The sequence below is a fragment of the Carassius auratus genome, unplaced genomic scaffold (assembly GCF_003368295.1).
Source record: "Carassius auratus strain Wakin unplaced genomic scaffold, ASM336829v1 scaf_tig00029436, whole genome shotgun sequence".
Lineage (NCBI taxonomy): Eukaryota > Metazoa > Chordata > Actinopteri > Cypriniformes > Cyprinidae > Carassius > Carassius auratus.
This window is the reverse complement of record NW_020525765.1, coordinates 35,115-51,306: the sequence shown is the minus strand read 5'-3', so window position 1 is coordinate 51,306 and position 16,192 is coordinate 35,115. Positions and strand designations below refer to the sequence as shown.

Here is a 16,192-nt window from a genome sequence, read left to right as displayed (position 1 = left end):
TATCTTTCTTTCATTTCGTCTGATAAATTTTCTGTCAAAATCATTCCCTGTGTGCTAGATCAGAGCCAGTCTCTTATTCTAGTCATAACTGAGAAACGTATATCTGATGTAGCCAAACTAATGGGCAGCATAAGTACAAACTTCATCTTTAAGTTTCTCAAGAGGGATCAGCAATGCGATTGCACATTTCACAAGATCCATTTCAGCTGTCACAAGCTGAGGGTGAATGTTAAAGCTTTCGTACATGTTTAGTAGAGCACTGTTAGGGGAGAGCAGGGGCGAAAGTACCATTTTTCAGAAAAATATCATTTTAAAAGATAATGTTGTATACAGAGATATATTTCTGCTGTGGCCAGTAACTCAGAAGTGTGGTCTAACAATACCAGGTGGTATTTTGTAGAAATGTAGAAAGACTTTAGTATAATTTCACTTTGAACATAAGTTGCACATTGTTACTTTCGACCCCATCGGTTGGGACGAAAGTAACATACAGGTTGGTCAAAAGTAACACAACAATATAAGCTAGATTTTATGCTGTTACTCTTATTTTTCTTAAGTATACCTGATTGTGACCTTGTTAATATGTAACTGCAAACATATTTTGTCCCTTATCTTTGCAAAAAAAAAAAAATTAAATTACATCTTCATATTTTCATTTTAAATTTAAGTTTCATCAGATGTCTTAAAACCTGACTGTATTTTTTTATTATCAATTTCAATGTATTTTTATATATATATATAAAAAGATTCAACAGAATGTACAATATAAAAATGTAATTACATTAGCATAATAATAAAAAACTCTAAACATAATGTAACAGTAGGCCTATTTATGTTTCCATCCAGTTGTTTTAATGCATAAATTGAAAATGTGCATTAAAACATCTGGAAACTCGATTTAATTTTATACTAAAAAAATCTGAAAATGCAAACTTTGGGATGTGTTAAAGCACTAAACAACCTGTAGATTGATCATTACTGTGACACATGAAACAAGAAAAACAACACAACTAATTAAAAAAATTACCACTTCAATAATTTACTTTTTGTAAAACAGTTTTACGGACCTAACTTTGGGAAACGATGAGGAAATCACGTGATATTTCTCAGCTCCGTCAAGGATTGCATGCTGAATATCTGTCATAGCTGGGAATGAAAATGCAGAAAGAGGCTCAGAGAAAATCGCTTTGTTACTTTCGTCCCACGTTACTTTCGACCCCGCTCTCCCCTACTGTATTTCTCTCACCTGAATACTGCATCACACGCCATACTCGAGGCCAACGCTTCATCTGAAAATCTCCTGTCTTGTCAGCCAGCAGTGACTCAGTCCATCGCATTTTTATTTGTGGTTTTATTAAAAAATACAATGAATTTCCATTAGTTAACTTGACATAGCAGGAAAATAATGAAGAGAGAGTCCTCAGCTTATCAGGACAAGTTAAGAATCGTGATGAGTCACGGCTCATAAGGATGGGGCTTCAATATCTTAATTAATTTTGTATTTTATAATACAAATAAAATGAGAAAATATGAATTATTAAATTTTTATATTTTATTCATAGCTCAGACATCATCATGAAAAATAAAACAGTGGTTGTCTTCAAATATTAAATTGTCTTTAGTTTTATATCTGGTTTAAAAAAAATTCTGATTAATTAAAATCTCTGGACAGTATATATCAATGAATGTTATTTTTATTAAAAGACGACTGGGAGGAAAGTCAACTCAACCAAAAAAATAATAATAATTAACCCATCTTATTTGCAAGATTCAGTTGACATCAATAATATTTTCCAATTATACAATTTATCCAAGGAAGATATGCTGAAATCTTAATATAAACTTCGGGTTTCTTTGGGGAATTACAGAGAGCAGGGTGACCAAAAGATGAGACACCAACTGCAGTGTTTCCACAAACCAAAGGACCTCCTGAATCCCCCTGTTAAGAAACAGATCAGCACTTCAGTCACATGCTGTCATAATTCATAACTAAAACTTTATCGAACAATAAGATTTGGTGAATCAGATATGTTTAACATACATCACAGCTTCCTCCTTTGCCATGAACACACATCATCTGTGAAGATGAAAAGTATTTCTTCCCCCATTTACTTTCACATTCCATGTTATTCATGACCTTCACGTCTGTCTCCATGAGGTGATCGCTTTTCTTGCCCTTAGCTTGTAAACTTCCCCAACCTGCGACACTGCAAACTGAACCTGCCTCGATAATGCTTCCTTCTTCTGATATGGATATCCACATGATATTATCGTTCAGTTGTACATTTTCTTCTAACTGTAAACCAAAAATGGCAGCATCTTTATAAAAACAATATTTGATTATCTTCCAAATTGGCTGTTATTCTGCATGAAAGTTTAATAAGTCAACTAAATAAGTTCAGTTTGTTACCTTCAAAAGCAGGATGTCATTAAAAAAGGATGCCTTGGTGTATTCTGGATGCTCATAGTATAAATCCACTGTGTATCGGACTGAATTCTCACTCTTTTTTAGGTCATGTGCACCTAGCACAACCGTCAGAACTGGAGCACTTATTTAAATAATTAAGAAAGAAGTAGCTTTATTTAGCAATAACTTTTTTCACAGTCTGCTATACTCATAAGTATATTCTGGAAGTGTGCTGATTAAGTAGCCATGATGAATATTTTTCTGTATGTGATTATAGTCATTTTTATTAATTTAATATAAAAAATATATATTATAATAATATATTTATTGTTTAATCTATTAGGTTACACTTTATTTCCATAGTCCACTTTCCAAATATTTTTGCAACTACATGTCAACTAACTAGGTTCAGGTTAGCGTTTGTAGAATAAATGGACAAGTAGTTGCTAACTTATAGTCAGCAGAATGTCTAAAGTGGACTCAAAATAAAGTGTTACCTTATATTATCTAAAATATATAGATAGGTAACTTATTAATCGTGTTTTAATCATTGTGTTGAATAATAAATTGACAGATAATAATTCAATTTAAAATTATTGATTAATTTATATATAATTAGCTGGCTTTATAACAATATTAAATTATTAAGTAACGTAGGCTATTGTATTGAGCAATAATGAATAATTATTTATTTAGTATTTATATAGTATATTATTATTATATAATTAGGTAACACAAGATTGTGGAATAAACAAGGTCTTACTTTTCTCTGCAACTTGCAGCAGTCATGACAAATCTATCAGAGATGAGGAATCCACCACAGGTATGTTGCTCCTTTACTTGAACAGACACCATGTAAGGTCTGGAGTGGGGTTTTGCTTCCCTGCCGTTCACTGTTCCCACATTTGCACAAGTTGAGAAAGAGAGATATAGTGTTGGTTATTTTAGGTTATTTTATTTCCTCCTCACTGTCCGTCCTCACTGTATATGCTATAAAACATGTCTCATTGGGATTTTTTATTATTATTATTATTATATATTTTTTATATATATCAGTCTTACCAATGCAGGTCATGGTTGGCAGCAGAGAGGTCAGCAGGAACAGAGAGATGACGATCATGTTGAAGATAATCAGTGAGCTCTCACTGGATATATACAGTATATAATATAAATGTGGGTGGAGAATCAGTTTCCCATAACTTATTTCTTAGTTTGTGTTATCACTAACTCTGATAAATAGATCTGATCATACTTGTGGCTTTATGAGGCTTCGAAAGAAGGATTCAGTCAGCATACCACAAAGATTTGTGCCATTTGATTATTTTGAAGCCGTTAACTATCAGACAGTGCACAGAGCCTTGAGCTCAAAGGAGCGGCTTTTTCTGCATGAACAACATTATTAATGCGGTATGTAGCTAATCATTAACATTAACATAAGTAATGATAAATTAGTCTTTGGGCTGTTTTCATCATCATTATATCCTTGGACTGTGGAACGAACCAAAAGTTGGGGTGCTCGTGGTGGTGCAAATTGCGTGGTGGTGCAAATTGCATGACAAGCACATTATAATGCATTATAATTGTACAAAATCCTTGTTGCTGTACTGTAATTTTAGTCTGTAATATTAGAAACAGTATTAGTTAGATGCCAGATACGTTTTGTATTTTTTAAGCAATGATTCTGGATAATACATTTTTAGAATATAGATCACAATATTCTTACAATTCTGAAATCAAAACATTAGACAACCAAACTAAATAATATGTACAGGATAATTTACTTGTTTCTGATCAAATGTTTTATTTAAAGTCATAAATTAGTCTACTTAAAAATATATATTTATTAATTTATTAAATTAAATTATTTAAAAAAAATAAATAATTAAGATTCTTTTCATCCAAGATTTTTGAAAGAATCCCATGAAAGAATGAATTAGAAATTAAATATATTTTAACAGTCACTAGTCAGCTCTAGCTGGATCTCACGGCAATTTGTACATATTTTATGAGGTGACTAATTGAGTGAGGTCGTACAAATTCATATGATTTGTGCTAAATCATTTACGAGTTGCACAGTTTGTATGATTTGTATGAATGACCTACACCTAACTCCGCCCCTAAACCTACCCGTCACTGGGGTCTAGACAAACTGTAAAAAATCGCACGAGTGAGGTCGTACGAATTAGCCACCTAGAAAAATATATACGAATTGTTTGTGAGATAGCGTGGTCTGCTCCCACTTTTGATTGCGGCTATATCCGGACTATAAACTTTTATATCAATTACTTGTGTTGTGAGTTGCAACACAGAAATGTAGCCGACTGTTTGTGAAGCTGTTTCAAACATAAAGCTTACATAAATTCCAAAGGTTTAATAGACATAGCGGAATACCATTGTGCATGTTTGAATCAAGATCACAATCTTTTATTGATTTATCGTGCATACACCTGAATGCTGAAGCCTGATTTGTCACATTTCGTTTAGCTGCACAAACAAGATGGCATGTGCTGTACCCCATATTTATTTGTATGAAGAACCACTAATAGAGTAATAACCTGTGGGCAACAGAGTAAAAGTAGCCCGGAGTCAGACGAACCTCAGACGTACCTCTCCCCCACTGACATCTGTACTTTACTCGCACCCCACAGGTTTATGGGCGGGGTTTGTGTAGGCCATACATACAAATTCATACAAATTGTACATCTCATAAAAAATGTACGATTTAGCGCATGTGAATCACAAACTTGGCTGTATTCGAGTCTTCTAAGTATTTTTTAAGACACAACCTCATCAAGCTATTAACTTTAATGATGTTATAGCATCTACCGTAGTTGTCCACCAGTAAAAACATAGTTTTATCAGTCATTATATTTGGATCAGGAGGCCCTGGCTGGTGTGACTGATTGTATTCATAGATCTGCAAATAGTAAATGAGGCAAGGGTGTAGAGTAACTTTTTAAGATATTTTAAGGCATGAGAAAATTATTTTCACATGAAAAAAATTTTTTTTTATATGTCACTTTGATAATTAAAGATGAATTTTAAGGGATAACTTTTTTATGTGTTTCCAACATATTCAAGTCAACCCTTTAAATGCTTAGCTCCTATCAGGTCTTTCCAAAGTCTTAAGCAGTAAAGTGAGCCTTTTTACCAGATGTTTGTACCCTATGTCTTATGAGCAGGAACCATACAATCTTGTGAATCAATGTGGTAGAAATATCAGAATGTACCATCCTTAAAAAAATAAAATAAAAATAAAATAAAAAGCAGATTTAAAAAAAAATTAGGCCTTCGTATTTGCAGTCCCCAAATAAGTGAAGTGATATTCAGCCAAGTATGGTGACCCATACTCAGAATTTGTGCTCTGCATTTAACCCATCCGAAATGCACACACACAGAGCAGTGAACACACACACACACACACACTGTGAGCACACACCCGGAGCAGTGGGCAGCCATTTATGCTGCGGCGATGCACACACACAGAGCAGTGAACACACACACACACACACTGTGAGCACACACCCAGAGCAGTGTTCATCATTTATGCTGCGGTGCCCGGGGAGCAGTTGGGGGTTCGATGCCTTGCTCAAGGGCACCTAAGTCGTGGTATTGAAGGTGGAGAGAGAACTGTTCATGCACTCCCCCCACCCACAATTCCGTCCGGCCCGAGACTAGAACCCACAACCCTTCGATTGGGAGTCCAACCCTCTAACCATTAGGCCACGACTTCCCCCAATATATAACCACATATAGGTGAATTACTGTACATGACACATTTATTAAAACAGTTTGAATCAATTCAAGGCAAAATCAAAAGAGTCAATAAACATTTCCAATAAACTTATTTATCCATGGCAGATATGCCAAAACCTTCATATAAACTTCAGGTAGCTTTGGTGAATTACAGAGATCAGGGTCACCAAAAGATGTGACACCAACAGCAGTTTTCCCACAAACCAAAGGACCTCCTGAATCCCCCTGTTAACAATGTAAACACAGATTTTAAACTCCCCAATATTAGAGATTATCTTTTACTTATGGTGCAGCTTCCTCCATTGCCATATGTACACATCATCTCTGAAGCTGAATAGTCATCCTCTCCCCACTTATTTTTACATTTTGTGTTATTCATGATCTTCACATGTGTTTCCATGAGTCGATTGCTAAGGGAGCCATTATCCAGCCTTCCCCAGCGTGCAACACTGCAGACAGAATGCACTTCAATCTCCTCTTCTTCTATTGGTAAAGATATCCACTTGACTTTCTCATTTTGTGTGACTTTTTTTCTCTAGCTGTAGTACAAAACATAACAGAAATCTTGATAATACTGAACATCAGTTTTGCATATATTTACATATATACGTATACTGTACACATGTATACACACTATTTTTGGATAATTTCCCTTAAATTGATTTAAGTATTTGTCTGATTTGTTTTCTGATCTACTGTGAATACATTTTCCCACAGTCAGAAAGCCTACATTGAAAGTACAATATAAATGTATGCAGTATTTATTTGTATAGTATTTACATTTGCAAAGCTTTAGAAATGTAATCATGAGTATGAATCCTTTATATTATATTCATATTAAAAAGGAAGATATTTTACAACGACAGTAATTTAGCTATGACACAGCGCTTTGCAATACTTGATTCTGATTGGTCGATCATGGGTTCAGCAGTGGTCTGTCATCCTTTATGATCGCAGAAGCTTTGAGATGACATAGAGGACAGCTAAAATTATAAAAACAATTTGTTGGTGTCTGAAAATGTATATATGATGACCGATAACAATGACCGACTGCAGCCTACATTATATCTTGCTTAGAAATAATATAGCCAAGATATTCATTTATTTAAGTTTGGATGCTGGTGGTAGGTGACTTCACTCTGATGCAGACAGAACCTTCAGTCTCTTTTTTTTTAGGATATGTGCACCAACCACAACTGTGAGAGTCTCTGAACTGTTCAAATCAAACATATTTAACACATTAACATTCAGTTTTGTCTTTCAGACTATAGAATGTCAAATTCAAGAATGGACATTTCTAAACAAGACACTCTACATATCTCGACAATGTGCAGCAGTCATGACAAACTCATCAGAGATGAGGAATCCACTCAGATATGTAGCCAGTTCTTCTGAACAGAAACCATATAAGGTCTGGAGTGGGGTTTTGCTTCTGTGCCATTCACTATTCCCTTATTCACACAAGCTGAGAAAGCAAGAGAGTTCTGATAATTGTATTATTCTGCAGATTAATTCAGTAGTTGAGTCAGTCTCACCAGTGAAGGTCAGGTGTGGCAGCAGAGAGGCCAGCAGGAGCAGAGAGATGATGGTCATCATGAAGACAATCAGTGAGCTCTCACTGACAAAACACTAGAAACAAAAGGGTGGGCGGAGATACTGAGTTTCTGGTAACTATTTCACAAACCAGGTTCCAGAACATTATGATGATCTAATGTTCTAGAGCAAATTAAAGTGAGCTGTAGATAAACAACATGAACACTGAATAACTATTTTCACTAGAACTATCAATTGAAAAGAGAGAAAAAAATACATTCGTATATTAATTTACTATTTCTGTGGTCTAGTATTTCTAACTCGGTCAATGTAAGATCAAGTTCTTACTGAAAATGTAGATTAAAATTGAAACTCTTTTTAAAGTAGATGCAACTAAATAGCCTACACACCTATTCAGTTGATTCTAAATATATATGTACTCTTTTTGATGACATCAAAAGATAGTTTGTTCTGAGAAATTTCAACATGGCCAGGGTGGATGTGGTTGGATTGTAACAGTTATGCAACTAGAACTGCAGTTGAGCTCATAGGCTTCAGCCACATCTCTCTGTCCAGAGATAAAAACAGTATCATAAAATATTCTCAACCTGTGATTAAGGCAAGAGATTATTATTATTTTTATTTTTTGTAATTAACTGAAGACAATTAGCATACCTTAATTATTGTATTAAAAGCAACATATCTGGCAGAAAATCTACAATCAGATTACCAAACTAACATGTGTTAAACACATGCAGTGTATGATTTCAACAGGAAACAGCTTTGTTATCAGAACTTTTTTATCAGATGTAATATCATGTGAAAAGGAGTTTTGAGAAAGAGAGAGATATAGAGAGGTCTTTAGGAAGATATACTCAGAATGAACATAGAATAAAATAGCAACTTTCACAAAAAATGCAATGTTAATTTTTACTGTTTTGTTCTTAAATTCCTAAAAACACTCCTTTATCCCTTAAATGCATGAATGTTTCGCCAAACATTCTTTAGCAACCCGGACCTTTATACCCAGCACGCATCGACCTCTAACTGCTGCAATAGCAAAAAAAAATTATGTTGATATTTTAAGAACAGTAACAGAAGAATAAAATAAAGCAATTCTCATTTCCTTGTCATTTTGAGCAGATGATTTTACCATCACTATCATCGTCAGAGCACACTTCCACAGTACATTCAGCATATGCCTCATATTCACTATTTCAGCCATATTCTCAACTGTCCTTTTCAGTGACTTCATATATGTCCACAGTATATGACCACAATAGTTTGATCACTGGCAGATTATTTACCACATCCAGCATTAAATGAGAGTGACTTCTATATTTCAATGTGAATAGTAATGTCTCTGCAGTAAAGCCATTCAAACCAGTTTAGTTTTTGCTGATGATATTCTTTTGTTTCAGGGCTGTGCACAGACATTTTGAGGGGCAGTGACCCAAACCAAAAAAGGGGCAATGGTGGGGTGAGTGCTTGTTAATACAAATTATCCAGGTGTTACAAATATACAATTTACAGAGAAGACAGCACACTCTTTATTGTTGAAGTTTTGATAAGAGTGGGCTTTCCCTAACTCTCTGAGCCTACTTCTGCCTCATCTTCAATTGAAGTATGGGAGAGTGGGGTAAGTTGAGCCAGTTTGTAAATTGACCCACTCCCTGTTTTTTGGCAACTGTACACTTTTACTGTCGTGTGGCCATGTATTTTGTAACCACCCATCATTTCTTGCAGACTGTGAAAAGGAGAAACACTTGGGGGGAATGGAGAGCCCCCATTTACTTAAAAAGTGTTTTGGGCTTGTCAACGTACAATTTTAGCATAACAAATGTAACGGTTGTTACATCAAAGCAGATTTATGCAGGTCTAAATATATTTGATACATATATGTGATTTGGCAACATATAAAAGCATGCACATCATTTAGCTAAATATTAGCCTGAACTAATAAGCAACAGAGCTATTTTCTTCCAAATTGGCAGCAATGGGGCAAAGTGAGCTAAATGTTGTGGGGTAAATCAAGTCAGCATTTTAACTTACTCCACCATAAGGCACTGTAGTTAAGTTAAATATCTGAATTATAAACTCACCAAGGCTGTATGTATAGTAATAATGGCATACAGTATTACGCAATACTGTCAAATATTATTACAATATAAAACTAGATTTTTTTTTTTGTTGTTGTTGTTGAGACAAACTTTAATTTGGCTTGAGAAAGCCTGACCAGAAAGTTTTAAGAAGTTTAAAGAAGTTAGAAGTTAAAAGTAGTTCGAAGTTTAAAGTAGTTTAAAGTTAGATTGATAGATTAGTTGAAAGAAAGATATATTAGTTAGAAAGAATGATAGATAAATTCAAAAGAAAAATGATAGATAGATTAGTTTGAAGGAAAGATTGATAGATTAGTTTGAAAGAAAGAATAATAGTTTGATAGATTAGTTAGAAAGAAAGAAAGATATATTAGTTAGAAAGAAAGATAGATAGATTAGTTAGAAAGAATGATAGATAAATGAGTTCAAAAGAAAGAATGATAGATAGATTAGTTCAAAAGAGAATGATAGATAGATTAGTTTGAAAAAAGAATGATAGATAGATTAGTTTGAAAGAAATAATGATGGATTAGTTAGAAAGAAAGATAGATTACTTAGAAAGAGATAGATAAATAGAAGTTAGAAGCATGTTTCAAGCATGATTAGCATGTTGCTAGCATGTCGCTAGTATGTTTCTAGCACAATTAGCATGTTGCTAGCATTGTTTCTAGCATGATTAGTATGCGACTAGCATGTTGATAGCATGATTAACATGTTGCTAGCATGTTTATAGCATGATTAGCATGTTGCTAGCATGTCGCTAGTGTGTATCTAGCATAATTATCATGTTGCTAGCATGATTAGTATGTTGCTAGCATTTTTCTAGCATGATTAGCATGCGACTAGTATGTTGATAGCATGATTAGCATGTTGCTAGCATGATTAGCATGTTGTTGTCATGTTTCTAGTATGATTAGCATGATTAACATGTTGCTAGCATGATTAGCATGTTGCTAACATGTTTCTATCATGAGTACCATGTTGCTAGCATGTTTCTAGCATAATTAACATGCGACTAGCATGTTTCTATCATGTTTAGCATGTCACTACCATGATTCTAGCATGATTGGCATTGTGACTAGCATGTCGCTAGCATGTTGTTATCGTGATTAGCATGCTGCTAGCATGATTAGCATGTTGCTAGTATGTTTCTAGTATGATTAGCATGCGACTAACATGTTGTTAGCATGATTAACATGTTGTTAAATAAAATAAATAAAATAACTGCTCTTTGTCACTTTAATCAGACTTAAGAAGCTTTTGTTTCTGCACTTAAAAATCTTTTATCTGCACTGTTGTTCACTTCATTGATTTGCATACTATCTGCCATTTGCCTTGCACTGCTTTATTTAACTTTATTTTTTATTTTATTATATGTCTTTTTTACATTCCCTTATTGTATAGTTGTATCTACATTTCATATTTGATCTAGATTTCCAGGCTTTAATGTTAATGTTATCTGTGTGCACTGGGATCTGAGAGTAACGCAATTTCGATTATCTGTATGTATGTACTGTACATGTGGAAGAACTGACAATAAAGTAGACTTGACTTGACTTGACTTCTACCATGATTAGCATGTGACTAGCATGTTGCTAGCATGTTTCTAGCATGATTAGCATGTTGATAGCATGTTTCTACCATGACTAGCATGTCACTATCATGTTTCTAGCATGGACAGCATGTCGCTAGCATGTTTTTAGCATTATTGATATGTCGCTAGCATGTATCTTGCATGGTTAGCATGTCACTAGCATGTTTCTAGCATGATTAGCATGTCACTAGCATGTTTCTAGCATGCTTAGTATGTCACTAGCATGTTTCCAGCATGGATAGCATGTCGCTAGCATGTTTTTAGCATGATTAATATGTCGCTAGAATGTATCTTGCATGGTTAGCATGTCACTAGCATGTTTCTAGCATGATTAACATGTTGCTAGCATGTTTCTAGCATGATTGGTATTTTGCTATCATGTTTCTAGCATTATAAGCATGTTTCTAGCATGACTAGCATGTCGGTAGCATGTATCTAGCATGGTTAGCATGTCGCTAGCATGTTTCTAGCATGATTAGCATGTCGCTAGCATGTTTCCAGCATGGTTACCATGTCGCTAGCATGTTTCTAGCATGATTAACATGTCACTAGCATGTTTCTAGCATGATTAGCATGTTTCTAGCATGATAAGCATGTTTCTAGCATGACTAGCAGGCGACTAGATAGATAGATAGATAGATAGATAGATAGATAGATAGATAGATAGATAGATAGATAGATAGAATGGTAGTTTAATTGAGTCTAGGGCTTCAGGGAGAACAGTCTGAAAGTCTGACCCGAGTTTGGAGTTTGTATAGTTAAAGCTCTAGGAGTTAGAGTTGAAAAATTTGAATTCACATGAATCCGCTGTAATATGTCTCGCAGCTCTAGCTCCAACTGCAACTCGCGAGACACATTAAACTTATTTGCAATCACAAAATTACATTATTTGCGTGTGCTTTAAGACCTTGCCGGTGAAACGTTTTATTCACATTCTGTTCTAGCATGTGTTTATTCAAAGTTCCCCCGTAGCGTCCATACCTATACAGTCTGTGGTCCATTCACAAAAATTCCGGTCAAACAGCACCTGATTAGTTATCGTCTGATTGTGCTAATACGGTCAAAAACACACAAGATTTACATTTAAAAACAGTTAATTATGTATAAAGTGAAAGTAAACAGGCAAGAGAGAAATGGGTGTGTGCATCTCTTAAAGGGACAGTACTAAACATACTGCAGCTTCTCATTAAAGGGGGGGTGAAATGCTATTTCATGCATACTGAGTTTTTTACACTGTTAAAGAGTTGGATTCCCATGCTAAACATGGACAAAGTTTCAAAAATTAAGTTATACGTTTGAAGAAGTATTTCTGTTCCAAAAATACTCCTTCCGGTTTGTCACAAGTTTCGGAAAGTTTTTTTCGAGTATGGCTCTGTGTGACGTTAGATGGAGCAGAATTTCCTTATATGGGTCCTAAGGCACTTCTCCCGGAAGAGCGCGTGCTCCCGTATAGCGAGGCTGAGCACAAACATTTCACTGATCAGAGCGATTCACTGATCAGAGCGAGAGCGTCGCGAAAAGTCACAAAAGAAGCGTGTTTTTGGTTGCCAGGGCAAGACAACCCTGCACAGATTACCAAAAGAGAAACAGCATTAAGGGACCAGTGGATGGAGTTTATTTTTACAGAGCATCAACGGAGTTATGCAAGTGTTTTTGTTTGTTCCCTGCATTTCGAAGATGCTTGTTTTACAAACAAGGCCCAGTTTGACGCCGGATTTGCACATCGTTTATTTCTTAAGGATAATGCAGTCGCAACGAAAAAGGGTCACGATCGTGTGTTGGAACCGCATGCGGTGAGTAAAACTGCTTCAAATATCTCTGTGTTGTTAACTTAGATATCGGCGCGTGAGCACATCAAGTAAACAACATGCGATGTTGTCATCAAACTGCACTTTCCACATGTACAGCTTAAAAAAAAAAAAAAAAAAAAAGACGACATGAAGTGGAACTTAGTCATTTTCCAAAACCGCTAAGCAAATATATACAGTTTCAGTACATACCACATGGAGACGCCTTTGCTGATGCTGCTCTTGTTAAATTTCAGCCTCTGGATCTGTGTCACAGCTTCCAAACGCTCTCAACCCAAAAGTCTACTGGCGCTCGTGATTCTTTAGCTCCGCCCACACGTCACCCCTCTCTGCGCTCGTGTTTTTCCGGGAAAAATCGGTACAGACTATCTTTCTCTTATAAATATAATAAAACTGAAGACTTTTTGGAGTTATGAAGGATGCAGTACTACTCTATAGGTACTCAAGATTAACAGGATATTGAGTGAAAACGAGCATTTCACCCCCCCTTTAACCCTTTCGCACATGAGTTTAAAATATTCTATACGAGCCCCCAGAGTGAGTTTCTTTAGATGACTGTTATTTTAGAATGTAACGATCATCCTTTCCTCCTGAAGCACGTTGAAGTAAGTATCCAGTGAACTCGGAGAAGAGCAGAGTAAACTTTATAGTTACCTCGGAATCTAAATGATATCAATAAAAGCATGAAGTTAGATTATATTTGTAAGGATCATTATAGCCGTTTCCATAGACATGAGCGTAAATTTTACAAACTGTAAATGTATAGTTTTGCTAGTACTCATGTGTATTTAAATGTCTTAAACCTAAAATAAGCATTATATGGTTGAAAACACTGAATATTTGTGATAATATGACCAGCGCTCAGTGCGTCCGATCTGGCTCTGCGCCAGTCAAAGCGCGAAAGCAGATTTAAATTCACCAGTTGATGATGTGACACACTGAAAGTTCTAATCACATGTTGTACCAAACATGTATTAATTTTTATTTATTCTTGGATGCTGGTGGTAGGTGACTTCACTCTGATGCAGACAGAACCTTCAGTCTCTTTTTTTTTAGGATATGTGCACCAACCGCAACTGTGAGAGTCTCTGAACTGTTCAAATCAAACATATTTAACACATTAACATTCAGTTTTGTCTTTCAGACTATAGAATGTCAGACTCAAGAATGGACATTTCTAAACAAGACACTCTACATATCTCGACAATGTGCAGCAGGACAAACTCATCAGAGATGAGGAATCCACTCAGATATGTAGCCAGTTCTTCTGAACAGAAACCATATAAGGTCTGGAGTGGGGTTTTGCTTCTGTGCCATTCACTATTCCCTTATTCACACAAGCTGAGAAAGCAAGAGAGTTCTGTTAATTGTATTATTCTGCAGATTAATTCAGTAGTTGAGTCAGTCTCACCAGTGAAGGTCAGGTGTGGCAGCAGAGAGGCCAGCAGGAGCAGAGAGATGATGGTCATCATGAAGACAATCAGTGAGCTCTCACTGACAAAACACTAGAAACAAAAGGGTGGGCGGAGATACTGAGTTTCTGGTAACTATTTCTCAAACCAGCTTCAAGAACATTATGATGATCTAATGTTCTAGAGCAAATTAAAGTGAGCTGTAGATAAACAACATGAACACTGAATAACTATTTTCACTAGAACTATCAATTGAAAAGAGAAAAAAAAATACATTCGTATATTAATTTACTATTTCTGTGGTCTAGTATTTCTAACTCGGTCAATGTAAGATCAAGTTCTTACTGAAAATGTAGATGAAAATTGAGAGTTGTTTTAAAGTAGATGCAACTAAATAGCCTACACACCTATTCAGTTGATTCTAAATATATATGTACTCTTTTTGATGACAACAGAAGATAGTTTGTTCTGAGAAATTTCAACATGGCCAGGGTGGATGTGGTTGGATTGTAACAGTTATGCAACTAGAACTGCAATTGAGCTCATAGGCTTCAGCCACATCTCTCTGTCCAGAGATAAAAAAAAGTAACATAAAATATTTTCAACCTGTGATTAAGCAATAGTTTTTGTTGTTGTTGTTGTTGTTGTTGTTGTTTTGTTTTGTAATTAACTGAAGACAATTAGCATACCTTGATTATTGTATTAAAAGCAACACATCTGGAAGACAATCTATAATCAGATTACCAAACTAACATGTGTTAAACACAGGCGGTTGCATAATTTCAACAACTTTTTATCAGATGTACTATCATGTGAAAATTAGTTATGAGAGAGAGAGAGAGAGAGAGAGAGGTCTTTAGGAAGATAAACTCAGAATGAATATAGTATAAAATAGCAACTTTCCTTACAATTGCAATGTTTTACTCTGTTTTTTTCTTAAATTCTTACAAACACTCTTTTAACGCTTAAATAATTGATGTTTCGCCAATCATTATTATATATTCGGGTCTTTAGAGTCTCAGACCTACAGTATACAGTATATCCAGCATGCATTGACTTCTAACTGCTGCAATAGCAAAAATATCTTTAAAAAATTCAGTTTGAACAGATGATTTTACCGTCACTGTCATCGCCAGAGCGCACTTTCACAGTACATTCAGCATATGCCTCATATTCACGATTTCAGCCATATTCTCAACTGTCCTTTTCAGTGACTTCATATATGACCACAGTATATGACCACAATAGTTTGATCACTGGCAGCTTATTTACCACATCCAGCATTAAATAACAGTGACTTTTATGTTAAATTGCAAATAGTGTATAATATATGTCTCTGCTGTAAAGCCAGTTCAGTTTTTTCTGATGATATTAATTTATTTCAGGGCTGTGCAAAGACATTTTTAGGGGCAGTGGCCCAAACCAAAAAAGGGGCAATGGGGGGTGGGTGCTTGTTAATACAAATTATCCAGGTGTTACAAATAAACAATTTACAGAGAAGACAGCACACTCTTTATTGTAGATGTTTTGATAAGAGTGGGCTCTCCCTCACTCTCTGAGCCTACTTCTGCCTCATCTTCAAT

The 16,192-nt window shown here is 35.2% G+C and overlaps 1 protein-coding gene and 1 long non-coding RNA gene across 2 annotated transcripts; both read right to left on the bottom strand.

The window, feature by feature from the left end:
* Positions 1–1,600: 1,600 nt before the first annotated feature.
* LOC113079834 (complement factor D-like) lies at positions 1,601–4,171 on the bottom strand. The gene is made up of 5 exons (XM_026252060.1): positions 3,470–4,171; positions 3,171–3,300; positions 2,411–2,549; positions 2,042–2,296; positions 1,601–1,939 (listed from the first exon to the last, which is right to left on the bottom strand). Exons 1-5 carry the CDS (start codon positions 3,525–3,527, stop codon positions 1,781–1,783), a joined length of 741 nt encoding a protein of 246 aa, XP_026107845.1. The 5' UTR covers positions 3,528–4,171; the 3' UTR covers positions 1,601–1,780.
* A 2,065-nt stretch (positions 4,172–6,236) lies between these two features.
* LOC113079835 (uncharacterized) lies at positions 6,237–7,793 on the bottom strand. Its single transcript, XR_003281762.1, has 2 exons — positions 7,699–7,793; positions 6,237–6,702 (listed from the first exon to the last, which is right to left on the bottom strand). It is a non-coding gene; the product is annotated as an uncharacterized LOC113079835 (long non-coding RNA).
* Between the last annotated feature and the right edge of the window lie 8,399 nt (positions 7,794–16,192).